The 14,104-nt window shown below is 40.0% G+C and overlaps 1 protein-coding gene across 1 annotated transcript in view; it reads left to right on the forward strand.

Annotated features, from left to right (window-relative positions):
* Positions 1-14,104, forward strand: part of AGBL3 (AGBL carboxypeptidase 3) — a 109,502-nt gene continuing 95,398 nt past the window's right edge. Inside the window, exons 1-2 of the mRNA XM_088834676.1 lie at positions 1-63; positions 894-954. Of these exons, the coding sequence (XP_088690802.1) occupies positions 1-63; positions 894-954 (124 nt within the window). The remainder of the gene's footprint in view (positions 64-893; positions 955-14,104) is intronic.

Here is a 14,104-nt window from a genome sequence, read left to right on the forward strand (position 1 = left end):
ATGTCAGAAGATTCAGAAAAGGAAGACTATTCAGACAGAACAGTCAGTGATGAAGATGAATCAGTATGTTTTTCTCAACTTTATCCTACTTAAAACTTGTTATAAAATACAAATTCCCAGTAAAAATATTATAAATTCAATTGACTAACAATCAGTTGGATACTTAAATCACTTGTCACTGAAGCTGGGAAATAAAGTGATTGAAAGCAAAGCTGTTACTGTGTGCAGTATGCCCTGTGTAAAAAGAGAATCTTTATTGGGGTTTTTTTGAGAAAGTATTTTGGGTAAGACTTCTCTGAGTTATCTTAATAGTGGGACCTCCTATTTCTAAACCTACTGGGCATCACCATAGGTTTCATGTGGCAGTGATGTAGCAAAAGTACATAGAGGAAGAAAGCGGGGAGGGGAGAAACAGTAGTTTCTCTTTCTAGACAAACGAGTTTAGCAGTAGTTAAAAATATTTCTTCTGGTTCCAGCACATATTTCTAAGAAATTCCCTTCACATTTTAGTAAAGTATAAATTATCTATTTAAGTTAAGGTCTCAAAATAAACTCCCCAAATGAGGTATAACCCGTTAAGTCCACGGCTTTCTGGGGTTCTCGTCTGAATTTAAGTTGTTTTGCCAGGTTTACCAAGAATCTTTAAACTAGTTCTTCTCTACAGTCATTAATATGGCCTTGCCTTGTGGAAGAAGAGAAGTAAAAGATGAAAACTTTGTTTCAGGATATTCAAGTGTTGGGTGATTTGAGACCAACAGCTGATAATAATCCTTTAATTTTTTCATTTGTTAAAGATTAAAGACACACTCGGTTCTAAGCGTTAAGATGTAAAATATTTCTGGATTGGGAAGCTGTTTTTAAAATAGAAATATTTTAAAATTCTCTTGTTTTAGGATGAGGATACCTTTATGAAGTATGTAAATGAAGACATCCATCAGTGTGCACTTTTAACAGGTTTGAAATTATATATTTTCCCTTCTCTTTCTGATAAGACCTTGAGTAGATGAAAAATGAGAGAAAGCTAGAAAAAAAAGAGTGAATAACGCAGAAATTATTATTCCGTTATTGGTAAGGAGAGATGTATTTTTATAAGAGTATTTTGGAGTTTGAACTTTTTTTTAAGTTGCGGTATAGGAGATTTACAATATTCTGTTAGTTTCAGGTATACAGAAAGGTGACTCAGTTATATATAGCATATATATAGTTTTTCACATTATTTTCCATTATAGGTTAGAAGATGATGTAACTGCCTGTGTTATTCAGTAAAGCCTTGTTTTTATCTATTTTATGTATAGTAGGTTGTTAATCCCTTACTCCTAATTTATCCTCCCCCTTCCTTTCCCCTGTGATAACCGTAAATTTGTTTTCTGTGTCTATAAATCTGTTTCTATTTTGTATATAGATTCATTTGTATTGTTTTTTAGATTCCACATATAAACCATATTGAAGTTTGTCTTCCTCTGTCTAACTTACTTCATGGGTATTTTTTAAAATGATACAAATGAACTTATTTACAAAACAGAAATAGACTGATAGGTTTTTGAAAACAAACATGTTTACCACAGGAGAAATGTGGGGGAGGGATAAATAAGGAATTTAGGCTTACATACGTCCCTTGTACTGCAAGGAGATCCAACCAGTCCATTCTAAAGGAGATCAATCCTGGGTGTTCATTGGAAGGACTGATGCTAAAGCTGAAACTGCAATACTTTGGCCACCTCATGCGACGAGTTGACTCACTGGAAAAGACTCTGATGCTGGGAAAGGTTGGGAGCGGGAGGAGAAGGGGACGACAGAGAATGAGATGGCTGGATGGCATCACCGACTCTGTGGACATGAGTTTGAGTGAACTCCAGGAGTTGGTGACAGACAGGGAGGCCTGGTGTGCTGTGATTCATGGGGTCGCAGAGAGTCGGACACGACTGAGTGACTGAATTGAACTGAACTGAACTGACCTGAACTGAACTGACATATAGGTATAATGTTCTTGAGGTCCATCCATGTATTTTCGAGGTCCATATTGTTGCAAATGGGCATATCCCATTGATTTTTATGGCTGAGTAATATCTTATTTGAGTTTGAGTGTACTCCGGGAGTTGGTGATGGACAGGGAGGCCTGGTGTGCTGTGATTCATGGGGTTGCAAAGAGTCGGACACGACTGAGCGACTGAACTAACTAATATCTTGTTATATATATGTATCTATATACAATACATCTTAAATCAGTCATCTATTGATGGGGACTTGGGTAGCTTCCAAGTCTAGGCTATTGTAAATAGTGCTGCTATGAACATTGGGATGCATGTCTCTTTTTGAATTAGAGTTTTAGTTATTTCTGGATATAAATCCCAGGAATGGGATTGCTGGATCATATGGCAGTTCTATTTTTAGCTTTTTAAGAAACTTCCATGCTGTTTTCCATAGTGGTTGGCACCAATTTACATTTCTACCAACAGTTTATAAGCGTTCCCTTTTTTCCACATCCTCTCCAGCTTTATTCTTTGCAGACTTTTTGATAGTCATTCTGACCTGTGTTAGGTGATAACCTCATTGTGCTTTTGATTTACATTTCTCTAATATTATCAGTGGTGAGCATCTTTTCCTGTGCCTGTTGGCCATCTCTGTGTCTTCTTTGGAAAAATATCTATTTAAGTCTTCTGTTCATTTTTTGACTAGATTGTTTGGGGTTCTTTTTGTTTGTTTTTAAATTTTATTGGAATATGGTTGATTTACAGTGTTAGTATCAGGTGTGCAACAAAGTGATTCAGTAATACATATATGTATATTCATTTCTTTTTCAGATCCTTTTCTCATAAAGTTTATTACAGAATATTGAGTAGAATTCCTTGTGTTATACAGTAGGTCTTTGCTGGTTATCTATCTTACATATGGTGCTGTCTGTATGTAACGGCAAGTTTCTTATTTATCCCTCCCCCACAACATTTCCCCTGTGTTTACCTTGTTTGTTTTCAAAATCTATCAGTCTATTTCTGTTTCATAAATAAGTTCATTTGTATCATTTTTAAAAATTAGATTCCATATATTGGTGATACATATGATATTTGTCTTTGTCTGATTTCCTTCACTTAGTATAATAATATCTAGGTCCATCCATGTTGCTACAAATGACATTATTTTGTTCTTCTTTTATAGCTGAGTGGTATTCCATTGTATATATGTACCACATCTTATCCATTCCTCTGTCGATGGACATTTAGGTTGCTTCCATGTCTTGGCTATTGTAAATAGTACTGAAATGAACATTGGCATGAATTATCTTTTCGAATTATGGTCTCTGCATATATGCCCAGGAGTGGGATTGCCAGATCGTGATGTTGTTGTTGTTCAGTTACTAAGTACAACTCTTTGTGACCCCATGGACTAAAGCCTGCCAGGCTTCCTTGTCCTTCACTACCTCCCAGAGTTTGCTCAAATTCATGTCCATTGAGTTGATGATGCTATCTAACCATGTCATCCTTTGCTACCCACTTCTCTTTTTGCATTCAATCTTCCCCAGCATCAAAGTCTTTTCCAATGGGTTGACTCTGCATCAAGTAGCCAAAGTATTGGCACTTAAGCTTCAGCTTCAGTCCTTCCAGTGAATATTCAGGGTTGATTTCCTTTAGGATTGACTGGCTTGATCTCCTTGCGGTTGAATGGATTCTCAAAACTCTTCTCTAATACAATTTAAAAGCATCAGTTCTTTGGCGCTCAGCTTTCTTTATGGTCCAGCTCTCACAACCATATTGACTACTGGAAAAACCATAGCTTTGACTAGATGGACCTTTGAGGGCAAAGTAATGTCTTTGCTTTTTAATACGCTGTCTAGGTTTGTCATAACTTTCCTTCCAAGGAGCAAGTCTTTTATTTTCATGGCTGTAGTCACTATCCACAGTGATCTTGGAGCCCGAGAAAATAAAATCTGTCACTGTTTCCACTTTTCCCCTTCAATTTGCCATGAAGTGATGGGACTGGATGCCATGATCTTAGTTTTCTGAATGTTGAGTTTTAAGCTATCTTTTTCACTCTCCTCTTTCACCCTTTTTTCACTCTCCTCTTTCACCCTTATCAAGAAGCTCTTTAGTTCCTCTGCACTTTCTGCTATTAGAGTAGTATCATCTGCATATCTGAGGTTAATATTTCTTCTGTCATTCTTGATTCCAGCTTGTGATTTATCCAACCTGGCATTTTGCATGATGTACTCCACATGTGTGTGTGCTAAATCATGTGTACTGAGTCACTTCAGTCGTGTTTACTCTTAGCAACACTGTGGACTGTAGCCCACCAGGTTCCTCTGTCCATGGGATTCTCCACACAAGAATGCTGGAATGGGTTGCCATGCCCTTCTCCAGAAGATCTTCCTTACCCAGGGATGAAACTCACATCTCCTACAGTCTCCTGCATTGGCAGGCAAGTTCTGTACCACTGGCACATATAAGTTAAATGAACAGGGTGATAATATGCAGCCTTATCATACTCCTTTCCCAATTTTGAACCAATCAGTCTTTCCATGTAAGGTTCTAACTGTTGCTTCTTGACCCTCATACAGATTTCTCAGGAGACAGGTAAGGTGATCTGTATTCCCATCTCTTTAAGATTTTCCAGTTTATTGTTATCTACACAGTCAATGGCTTTAGTGTAGTCAATGAAGCAGAAGTAGATATTTTTCTGGAACTACCTTTTGTTATTATCCAGTGAATGTTGGCAGTTTGATCTCTGGTTCCTCTGCCTCTTCGAAACCCAGCTTGTACATCTGGAAGTTCTCAGTTCCCGTACTGCTGAAGCCTAGCTTGAAGGATTTTGAGCATAATCTTACTAGCATGTGAAATGAGCACTAATTGTGCAGTACTTTGAACATTCTTTGGTACTGCCCTTCTTTGGAATTGGAATGAAAACTGACCTTTTCCAGCCCTTTGGCCACTGCTGAGTTTTCTAAAAATGCTAACATATTGAATGCAGCTCTTTAACAGCATCATCTTTTAGGATTTTAAATAGCTTAGCTGGAATTCCATCACCTCCACTAGCTTTGTTCATGGTAATGCTTCCTAAGGCCCACTAGACTTCACATTCCAGGATGTCTGACTCTGGGTGAGTGAGTGACCACACCACCATGGTTATCTGGGCCATTAAGACATTTTTTTGTATAGTTCTTCTGTGTATTCTTGCCACCTCTTCTTAATACCTTCTGCTTCTGTTAGGTCCTTGCCATTTCTTTCATTAATTTTGCTGTCCTTGCATGAAATGTTCCCTTGATATCTCCAGTTTTCTTGAAGAGCTCTCTAAGTCTTTCCCATTCTATTGTTTTCCTCTACTTTCTTGCAGTGTTCATTTAAGGCCGCCTTATCTCTGCTTGCTATTCTGCTCCAGTTTTTCGAAGGGATTCTTGCCCACAGTAGTAGACATAATGGTCACCTGAATTAAGTTCGCTCATTCCCATCCATTTTAGTTTACTGATTCCTAAGATGTTAATGTTCACTCTTGCCATCGCCTTCTTCACCATGTTCAATTTACCTTGATTTTTGGTCCTAATATGTCAGATTCCTATGCAGTATTGTTATTTACAGCATAGGACTTTACTTTCACCATCAGACACATCCACAGCTGAGTGTTGTTTCTGCTTTGGCCTGCTGCTTCATTCTTTCTGGAGCTATTAGTAATTGCCCTCTGCTCTTCCCGAGTAGTATATTGGACACCTTTCAACCTGACAGGCTCACCTTCCAGGGTCGTATCTTTTTGCCTTTTCATACTGTCCATGGGTTTCTCCAGGCAAGAATACTGGATGGAGTGGTTTGTCATTCTGTCCTCTAGTGGACCATGTTTTGTCAGAACTCTCCACTATGACCCATCTGTATTGGGTGGCCCTGAACCGCATGGCTCATAGCTTCTTTGAGTTATTCAAGCTTCTTTGTCAGGACAAGGCTGTGATCCGTGAAGGGATGCTTAATCATATGGTGGTTCTATTTTTAGTTTTTTATCTCTTCAAGAAAAGTGATACCAAGGGAACATTTCATGCAAAGATGGTCACAGTAAAGGACAGAAATGGTATGGACCTAACAGAAGCAGAAGATATTAAGAACAGCTGGTCAAAATACATAGAAGAACTATACAAAAAAGATCTTCATGACCCAGATAACCATGATGGTGTGATCACTCACCTAGAGCCAGACATCCTGGAATGTGAAGTCCAGTGGGCCTTAGGAAGCATCACCACAAACAAAGCTAGTAGAGGTGATGGAATTCCAGTTGAGCTATTTCAAATCCTAAAAGATGATGCTGTAAAAGTACTCCACTCAATATGCCAGCAAATTTGAAAAATTCAGCAGTGGCCACAGGACTGGAAAAGGTCAGTTTTCATTCCAATCCCAAAGAAAGGCAGTGCCAAAGAATGTTCAAACTACCACATAATTGCACTTATCTCACACGCTAGCAAAGTAATGCATAAAATTCTCCAAGTGAGGCTCCAACAGTAAGTGAACCATGAACTTCCAGATGTTCAAGGTGGATTTAGAAAAAGCAGAGGAACCAGAGATCAAATTGCCAAAATCCACTGTATCGTCGAAAAAGCAAGAGTTCCAGAAAAACGTCTACTTCTACTTTATTAACTATGCCAAAGCCTTTGACTGTGTAGATCACAACAAACTATGGAAAGATTCTTAAAGAGATGGAAATACCAGACCACCTGACCTGCCTCCTGAGGAACCTGTATGCAGGTCAAGAAGCAACAGTTAGAACTGGACATTGAACAACAGACTGGTTCCAAATCAGGAAAGGAGTACTTCAAGGCTGTATATTGTCACCCTGCTTATTTAACTTATATGCGGAGTATATCATGTGAAATGCTGGGCTGGATGAAGCACAAGATGGACTCAAGATTGCTGGGAGAAATATCAGTAACCTCAGATATGCAGATAATACCACACTTATGGCAGAAAGTAAAGAAGAGCTAAAGAGCCTCTTGATGGAAGTGAAAGAGGAGAGTGAAAGAGTTGGCTTAAAACTCAACATTCAGAAAACTAAGATCATGGCATCTGGTCCCATCACTTCATGGGAAATAGATGGGGAAACAATGGAAACAGTGGCTGACTTTATTTTGGGGGGCTCCAAAATCACTGCAGATGGTGACTGTAGCCATGAAATTAAATGATGCTTGCTCCTTGGAAGGCAAATTATGACCAACCTAGACAGCATATTAAAAAGCAGAGACATTACTTTGCGAACAAAGGTCCATCTAGTCAAAGCTATGGTTTTTCCAGTAGTCATGTATGGATGTGAGTGTTGGACTATAAAGAAAACTGATCACCGAAGAATTGATGCTTTTGAACTGTGGTGTTGGAGAAGACTCTTAAGAGTCCCTTGGCCTGCAAGGAAATCCAACCAGTCAATCCTAAAGGAAATCAGTCCTGAATATTCATTGGAAGGACTGATGCTGAAGCTGAACCTCCAATACTTTGGCCACCTGATGTGAAGAGGTGACTCATTGGAAAAAGACTGATGCTGAGAAAGATTGAAGGCAGGAGGAGAAGTGTATGACCGAGGATGAAGTGGTTGGATGGCATCACCAACTCAATGGACATGAGTTTGAGCAAGCTCCTTGAGTTGGTGAAGGACAGGGAAGTCTGGTGTGCTGCAGTCCACGGAGTTGCAAAGAACTGGACATGACTGACCAGCTGAACTGAGGCTGGAGGCTAAAGCTCTCCATTGCCAGAATGCAAGATGCTGAGCAGACCTTTCTGATAGAAACCTCAGGATACCCTAGAACTGTGGGTATCCCTCCACCTCCTAGGGAAGACTGGCCCAGACTCAAGAGACACTGTCCGCAAAGAGATTGATGTGTTTTAATTTATGGGGGATTGTTTGTGGTGTAGAATAAAGGCTTGAAGCTTAAGCCGAAACCATATCTGAGTGATTAGGGCACAGGAAAGAGGAAGTGAATGCCTCCATCATGCCCTCTGCAGCCCACCAAGCCTGCTTCTTGGGTCTGGGTGGGCCCAATGTCAGAGGCCTGAACATAGTTTCCTGTTATCTGAAAACTGACAGAGATTAACAGAAAAGAGTCAAGAAATGAAAACAGTCCCATGTTTACTACAGAATAAAGAAGCAGCTCATCCCTGCTGTCTTAGACGAGTAAGCAAATAATCAGTGCAGGGTGTTTCTGTAATTCTAACATCTCTCTTTAGCAAATAAACATGTAAATTATGGGCTTCCTTGGCATCTCAGACCGCAAAGAATCTGACTGTATTGCAGGAGACCCAGGTTTGATCCCCAGGTCAGGAAGATCCATTTTGAATTTATTTTTGTGTATGGTGTTAGAGAACTTTAGCTGTCTGGTTTTCCCAGCACCACTTATTGAAGAGACTGTCTTTTCTCTATTGTGTATTCTTGCCTCCTCTGATAGACTAATTGACCATAAGGGTAGGGGCTTATTTCTGGGTTTTCTGTCTTTTTCTATTGATGTGCATGTTTATTTTTGTGCCAGTTGCTGTTCAGTCGCTAAGTCATGTCTGAAGCTTTGTGACCTCATAGACTGTAGCATGCCAGACTCCTCTGTCCTCCACTGTCTCCCCAAATTCATTGAGCTCTAGTACTTTTCTGGTAGCATTTTAGGATTTTCTATGTATAGGATCATGTTATCTGCAAAAAGTGATGGTCTTACTACTTCTTTCCCAATTTGGACTCCTTTTTATTTATTTATTTATTCTTCTTGGATTGCCATGACTAGGACTCCCAAAACTATGTTGAATAAAAGTGGCAGCACTGAACATCCTTGCCTTATGCCTGATCTTAGAGGGAATGCCTTTAGCTTTTCACCCTTGAGAATGATATTAGCTGTGGGTTTGTTACAGAGGTTTTTATTATATTGAGGTAAATTCAGTCTATGCCTACTTTCTGGAGAGTTTTTTATATCATAAATGGCTGTTAAATTTTGTCAGACACTTTTTCTGCTTCTATTGAGATGATAATTTTTATTCTTCAGTTTGTTAATGTGGTATATCACACTGCATTATTGCAGTGTAAAGAATTGCAGATATTGAAGAATTTTTGTATCCCTGGCATAAATCATGGTGTATGATCCTTTTAATATAGTGTTGGATTTGGATTGCTAGTATTTTGTTGAAGATTTTCGCATTTGTGTTCATCAGTACTATTGGCCTGTAATTGCGTGTGTGGGGGGTGTGTGTGTGTGGGTGTGGTATCTATGTCTGGTCTTGGTATCAGAGTGATGGTGGTCTCATAGAATGAGCTTGGGAGTGTTCCTTCCTCTGGAATTTTTTGGAAGAGTTTCAGAAGGATAGGTGTTAACTTTTCTAAATGTTCGATCAAATTTGCCTAAAGATAATGGAAGTCATCGGCTCATGGACTTTTGTTTGTTGGAAGTTTTTTAATCACTGTTTCCATTCAGTACTTGCGACTGGTCTATTTATATTTTCTGTTTCTTCCTGGTTCAGTCTTGGAAGGTTGAACCTTTCCAAGAATTTTGTCCCTTTCTTCTAGGTTGTCCATTGTATTGGCATGTAGTTGTTTGTAGTAGTCTTTTGTACCTTTGTGTTTCTGCAGTGTCTGTTGTAACATCTCCTTTTTCATTTCTAATTTTATCGATTTGAGCCCTCCTTTTTTCCTTGTTTCAGTTCAGTTCAGTTCAGTTCAGTCGCTCAGTCGTGTCCGACTCTTTGCTAAAGATTTATCAGTTTTGTTTATCTTTTCAAAGATCCAGCTTTTAGTTTCGTTGACCTTTTCTGTTGTTTTCTGTGTCTCTGATTCATTTATTTCTGCTCTGATCTTTATGATTTCTTCTACTAACATCGGGTTTTATTTGTTCTTGTTTCTTTAGTTGCTTTAGGTGTGAGGTTAGGTTGTTTGAAATTTTTATTGTTTTCTGAAGTAAGAGTGTATTGCTGTAAACTTTCCTCTTAGAGCAACCTTTGCTGCATCCCATAGGTTTTGGAATGTCATGTTAAACTGATAGTCATACAAGTTTAAAGAAAGAAAGAAGAAAGCAAGTTGCTTCAGTCATGTCCGACTCTGCAATCCTATGGACTATAGCCCGCCAGATTCCTCCGTTCATGGGATTTTCCAGGCAGGAATACTGAAGCGGGTTGCCATTTCCTTCTCCAGGGGATCTTCCTGACCCAGGGATCGAACTCGAGTCTCCCACATTATAGCTAGACTCTACCATCTGAGCCACCAGGGAATCCCCATACAAGTTTAAACACAGTCTAAAGGAGCTAAATTTTTATACTCTCCTGCCAGCATTTTATGATTTTGATGTTGTATTTTATATCCTCATGCTTATCCTTTTAGCATTAATTATAGTTATAATAGATTTTACAGGATCTTTTGGATTGTTTTTAGTTTATGTACTGACTTATTTAAGTGATCTTCAATCCTTTTGTATATTTGCCTTTCCTGTTGTGATTTTCCCTGTCCTATAGATACTTGCTTCTTTTCTATCAGAGAAGTCTTTTCAATATTCCTTTTAGTTTAGACTTAGTGTTTCTGCATTCTTTTAGTTTTTGCTTGTCTGAGAAATTATTTCTCTCTCCATCTATTCTAAATGATAATCTTGCTGGGTGGAGTATCCCAGGTTACAGGATTTTCTCTTTCAGCACTTTGGCTATATCATGCCACTCCCTTCTGACCTGCACAGTTTCTGCAGAGAAATTAACCTTATGGGGGTTCCCTTGTAACTGACTGTTTTTCCCTTCCTGCCTTTAGAATCTTCTCTTTGTCTTTAATTTTGCTGCTTTAATTATAATATGTCTTGATATGGATCAGTCTGTGTTCATCTTGTTTGGGACCCTTGGTGCTTCCTATACTTGAATATCTGTTTCCTCCTTTAGATTTCAGGAAGCTTCACCCATAATTTCTTCAAATACATTTTTGATCCCCTTTCCTCTCTCTTCTCTTTCTGGAGCCCCTTTTATGCGTAGGTTGGCACTGTTTATTTTATTTTATTTTTTTGGTCTTTCTGTCTGCTATCCTAGCCCAGATGGTAAAGAATCTGCCTGCAATGCAGGAGACCCGGGTTTGATCCCTGGGTCAGAAAGATCTCCTGAAGAAGGGAATGACAACCCACTCCAGTATTCTTGCCTAGAGAATTCCAGAGACAGACCGGGGGTCACAAAGAGTTGGACACTACTGAGTGACTAACACACACTTTCTCATTTCTGATTGGGTAATTTCCATTATTCCACTTTCCAAATCACTTGTTCATTCTTCGGTGGGACTTAGTCTGCTATTCATTGCTTCTGGATTGGCTTTTATCTTGGCAGTTGAATTAGCAAATTTTAATTGGTTCATCTTCATAGTCTAGTTCCTTGTTACAGTGATTTGCATTTCTAATGATAATCTTTCTTAATTTCTTTAGCATTTTTATAACTTCCTTTTTGAACTTGGAGGTTGGTCACTTGACCCCTTGATAAGTGAAGAGGTGTGATTGGTTTCGTAGTGTCTAGAGGCTGTGCTCCATGTAAGCTAGGGTTTCCTCTTTCTTTGTGGTTGTTATTGCCTGGTTGGGTTCTGTCTGCACCCCAGTTTTTGGAGTAGAAGTCCTGAGGGTTGGGTCGGATAAGGCTCCATTACCCTTGAGTGTATGCCCCTTCCCAAAGGAACGATTGCTGAAGCAAGTGTGCCATTGTGGTCACAGTGCACCTGTGCGTCACTTGTGTAAGTATCCACAGTTCCTCTCAGAAGCAACTCAAAGTCACATCCCTTTGTCCATTGTGTTTGTCCCAGATCTAGTACAGGGCTGTGGTGTGGAGCAGACTGGGACTGAGGACATGGACATTATGGCTGCAGGAATTGAGGTGGCTGTGCTGCTACCTTGTGACCTGGGCTGCCTCTCTGGCACACTTGTCCCTGGACCTGTCTGCCCCGCATCTGCTGCTGAACTGCAGTGTGGGGTGATGGAGCCCGAGCGCAGTCACTAGGAAACAAATTGTGGCATATTCATGACCATAGCCTGTGTCCCCAAGGTTTAGCACTTAGCTGCTTCACACATTCTTGTGGCACTGCCTGGTGTGTACTAACAGTGGTCTTCACAGCTCTGCCTTCTTCACACCCAGGCACGCTGGTCTGATTCTGTGTAGTTAGACAAAATCTTTGCCCTTATCTGATGCCAGGTTGTGGTATGGAGTGAGTGGGGACAGGGTGCTCACCCCTTCAGTTTGGGAAGTGCAGCAAGGCAGCAGCTGCCAGTGCAAGGCTCTCTCCACCCTGACTGTCAACCAACTCATGTGCACCCCTCACAGGTAGAGTCTAGGTTCCTGCAGCCCTTTTCTCTGTGTCCATGGATTTCCCAGCAGGCAAGGGGGCTTGTCTCCTTGTGCAGGACCCAGGACTAGGATGCCCTGATTGTGAGTCTGTCTGCTCCCTCCCCAGGGTAAGGGTCTGCCCATGCAACCTTCTCTTCCTTACAGATCCCTCTCAGAGGCACAAGTCCTACCTGACTTGGTGCCCTTTTTATCTGTCTTACTGGGTTACATGCAGGTCTTTCTTGATGCTTTAGTTGTATAGGAGACCTTCTGCCAGTTTCCAGTTAGTTTTCTCTGAGAATTGTGCCACATGGAGGTTTTCTTAAATGTATTTGTTGGGAGGGGTGAGCACCTCATGGTCCTACTTTGTCATCATGATCTTCCCCTGAAGTTCAAACTTTTAAGGTTTGTTTGATTTTTGTGTAAACTAAATGAAAGTGGTCATTATAGAGGACTTCACCTAACATCGCTTTTTTTTTTTTGGCCATGCTGTGTGGTGGCATGCTGGATCTTAATTCCCTGACCAGGGATCCAAACCATGCCCCCTGCATTAGGAGCATAGTGTTAACCACTGGAATGCCAGGAAAGTCCACCTTGACATTTCTTTAAATAATTAGTACTTTAAATGCAACTATAATATGATTCAAATTTTAATTTTCCTAAACATTATGTTTTGGAAATACATCCTTATGTAAAATGAAGTACGCCTGTGTGAAGAGTTTCTGTAATAAAGTCATTCATTTGCAAATGTACATGTATATGACCATCTTGATGTAAACTTGATTTTTAAAATTTTTACACTGTTTTAGAGCATTTTCAAATATACATTAAGATATTTCTTCTAAATATTCACATATCAGAGATATTCTGAAATTGAAGATAAGGTTTTTATCTCTTTTTTTGATCACTTTCACCACCATCCTAAAACAGATCTTCCTTTTTGAGATAACCACTGTTCTCAGTTTGGTATGTACCCTTCTAGACCTTTTTTTTTTCATTTGTATATACCTCAACGGACTGGTTCCAAATAGGAAAAGGACTACGTCAAGGCTGTATATTGTCACCTTGCTTATTTAACTTATATGCAGAGTACATCATGAGGAACGCTGGGCTGGAAGAAGCACAGGCTGGAATCAAGATTGCCGGGAGAAATATCAATAACCTTGGATATGCAGATGATACCACCCTTATGGCAGAAAGTGAAGAGGAACTAAAAAGCCTCTTGATGAAAGTGAAAGAGGAGAGTGAAAAAGTTGGCTTGAAGCTCAACATTCAGAAAACAAAGATCATGGCATCTTGTCCCATCACTTCATGGGAAATAGATGGAAAAACAGTGGAGACAGTGTCAGACTTTATTTTTTGGGCTCCAAAATCACTGCAGATGCTGACTGCAGCCATGAAATTAAAAGACGCTTACTCCTTGGAAGGAAAGTTATTGCCAACCTAGATAGCATATTAAAAAGCAGAGACATTACTTTGCCAACCAAGGTCCGTCTAGTCAAGGCTATGGTTTTTCCCGTGGTCATGTATGGATGTGAGAGTTGGACTGCGAAGAAAGCGGAGCACCGAAGAATTGATGCTTTTGAACTGTGGTGTTGGAGAAGACTCTTGAGAGTCCCTTGGACTGCAAGGAGATCCAACCAGTCCATTCTAAAGGAGATCAGTCCTGGGTGTTCATTGGAAGGACTGATGTTGAAGCTGAAACTCCAATACTTTGGCCACCTCATACGAAGAGTTGACTCACTGAAAAAGAGTCTGATGCTGGGAGGGATTGGGGGTAGGAGGAGAAGGGGACGGCAGAGAATGAGATGGCTGGATGGCATCACTGACTTGATGGACATGAGTTTGAGTGA

This window comes from Moschus berezovskii, chromosome 3 (genome assembly GCF_049115385.1).
Source record: "Moschus berezovskii isolate FMDL1 chromosome 3, NW_MosBer_1.0, whole genome shotgun sequence".
Classification (NCBI taxonomy): domain Eukaryota; kingdom Metazoa; phylum Chordata; class Mammalia; order Artiodactyla; family Moschidae; genus Moschus; species Moschus berezovskii.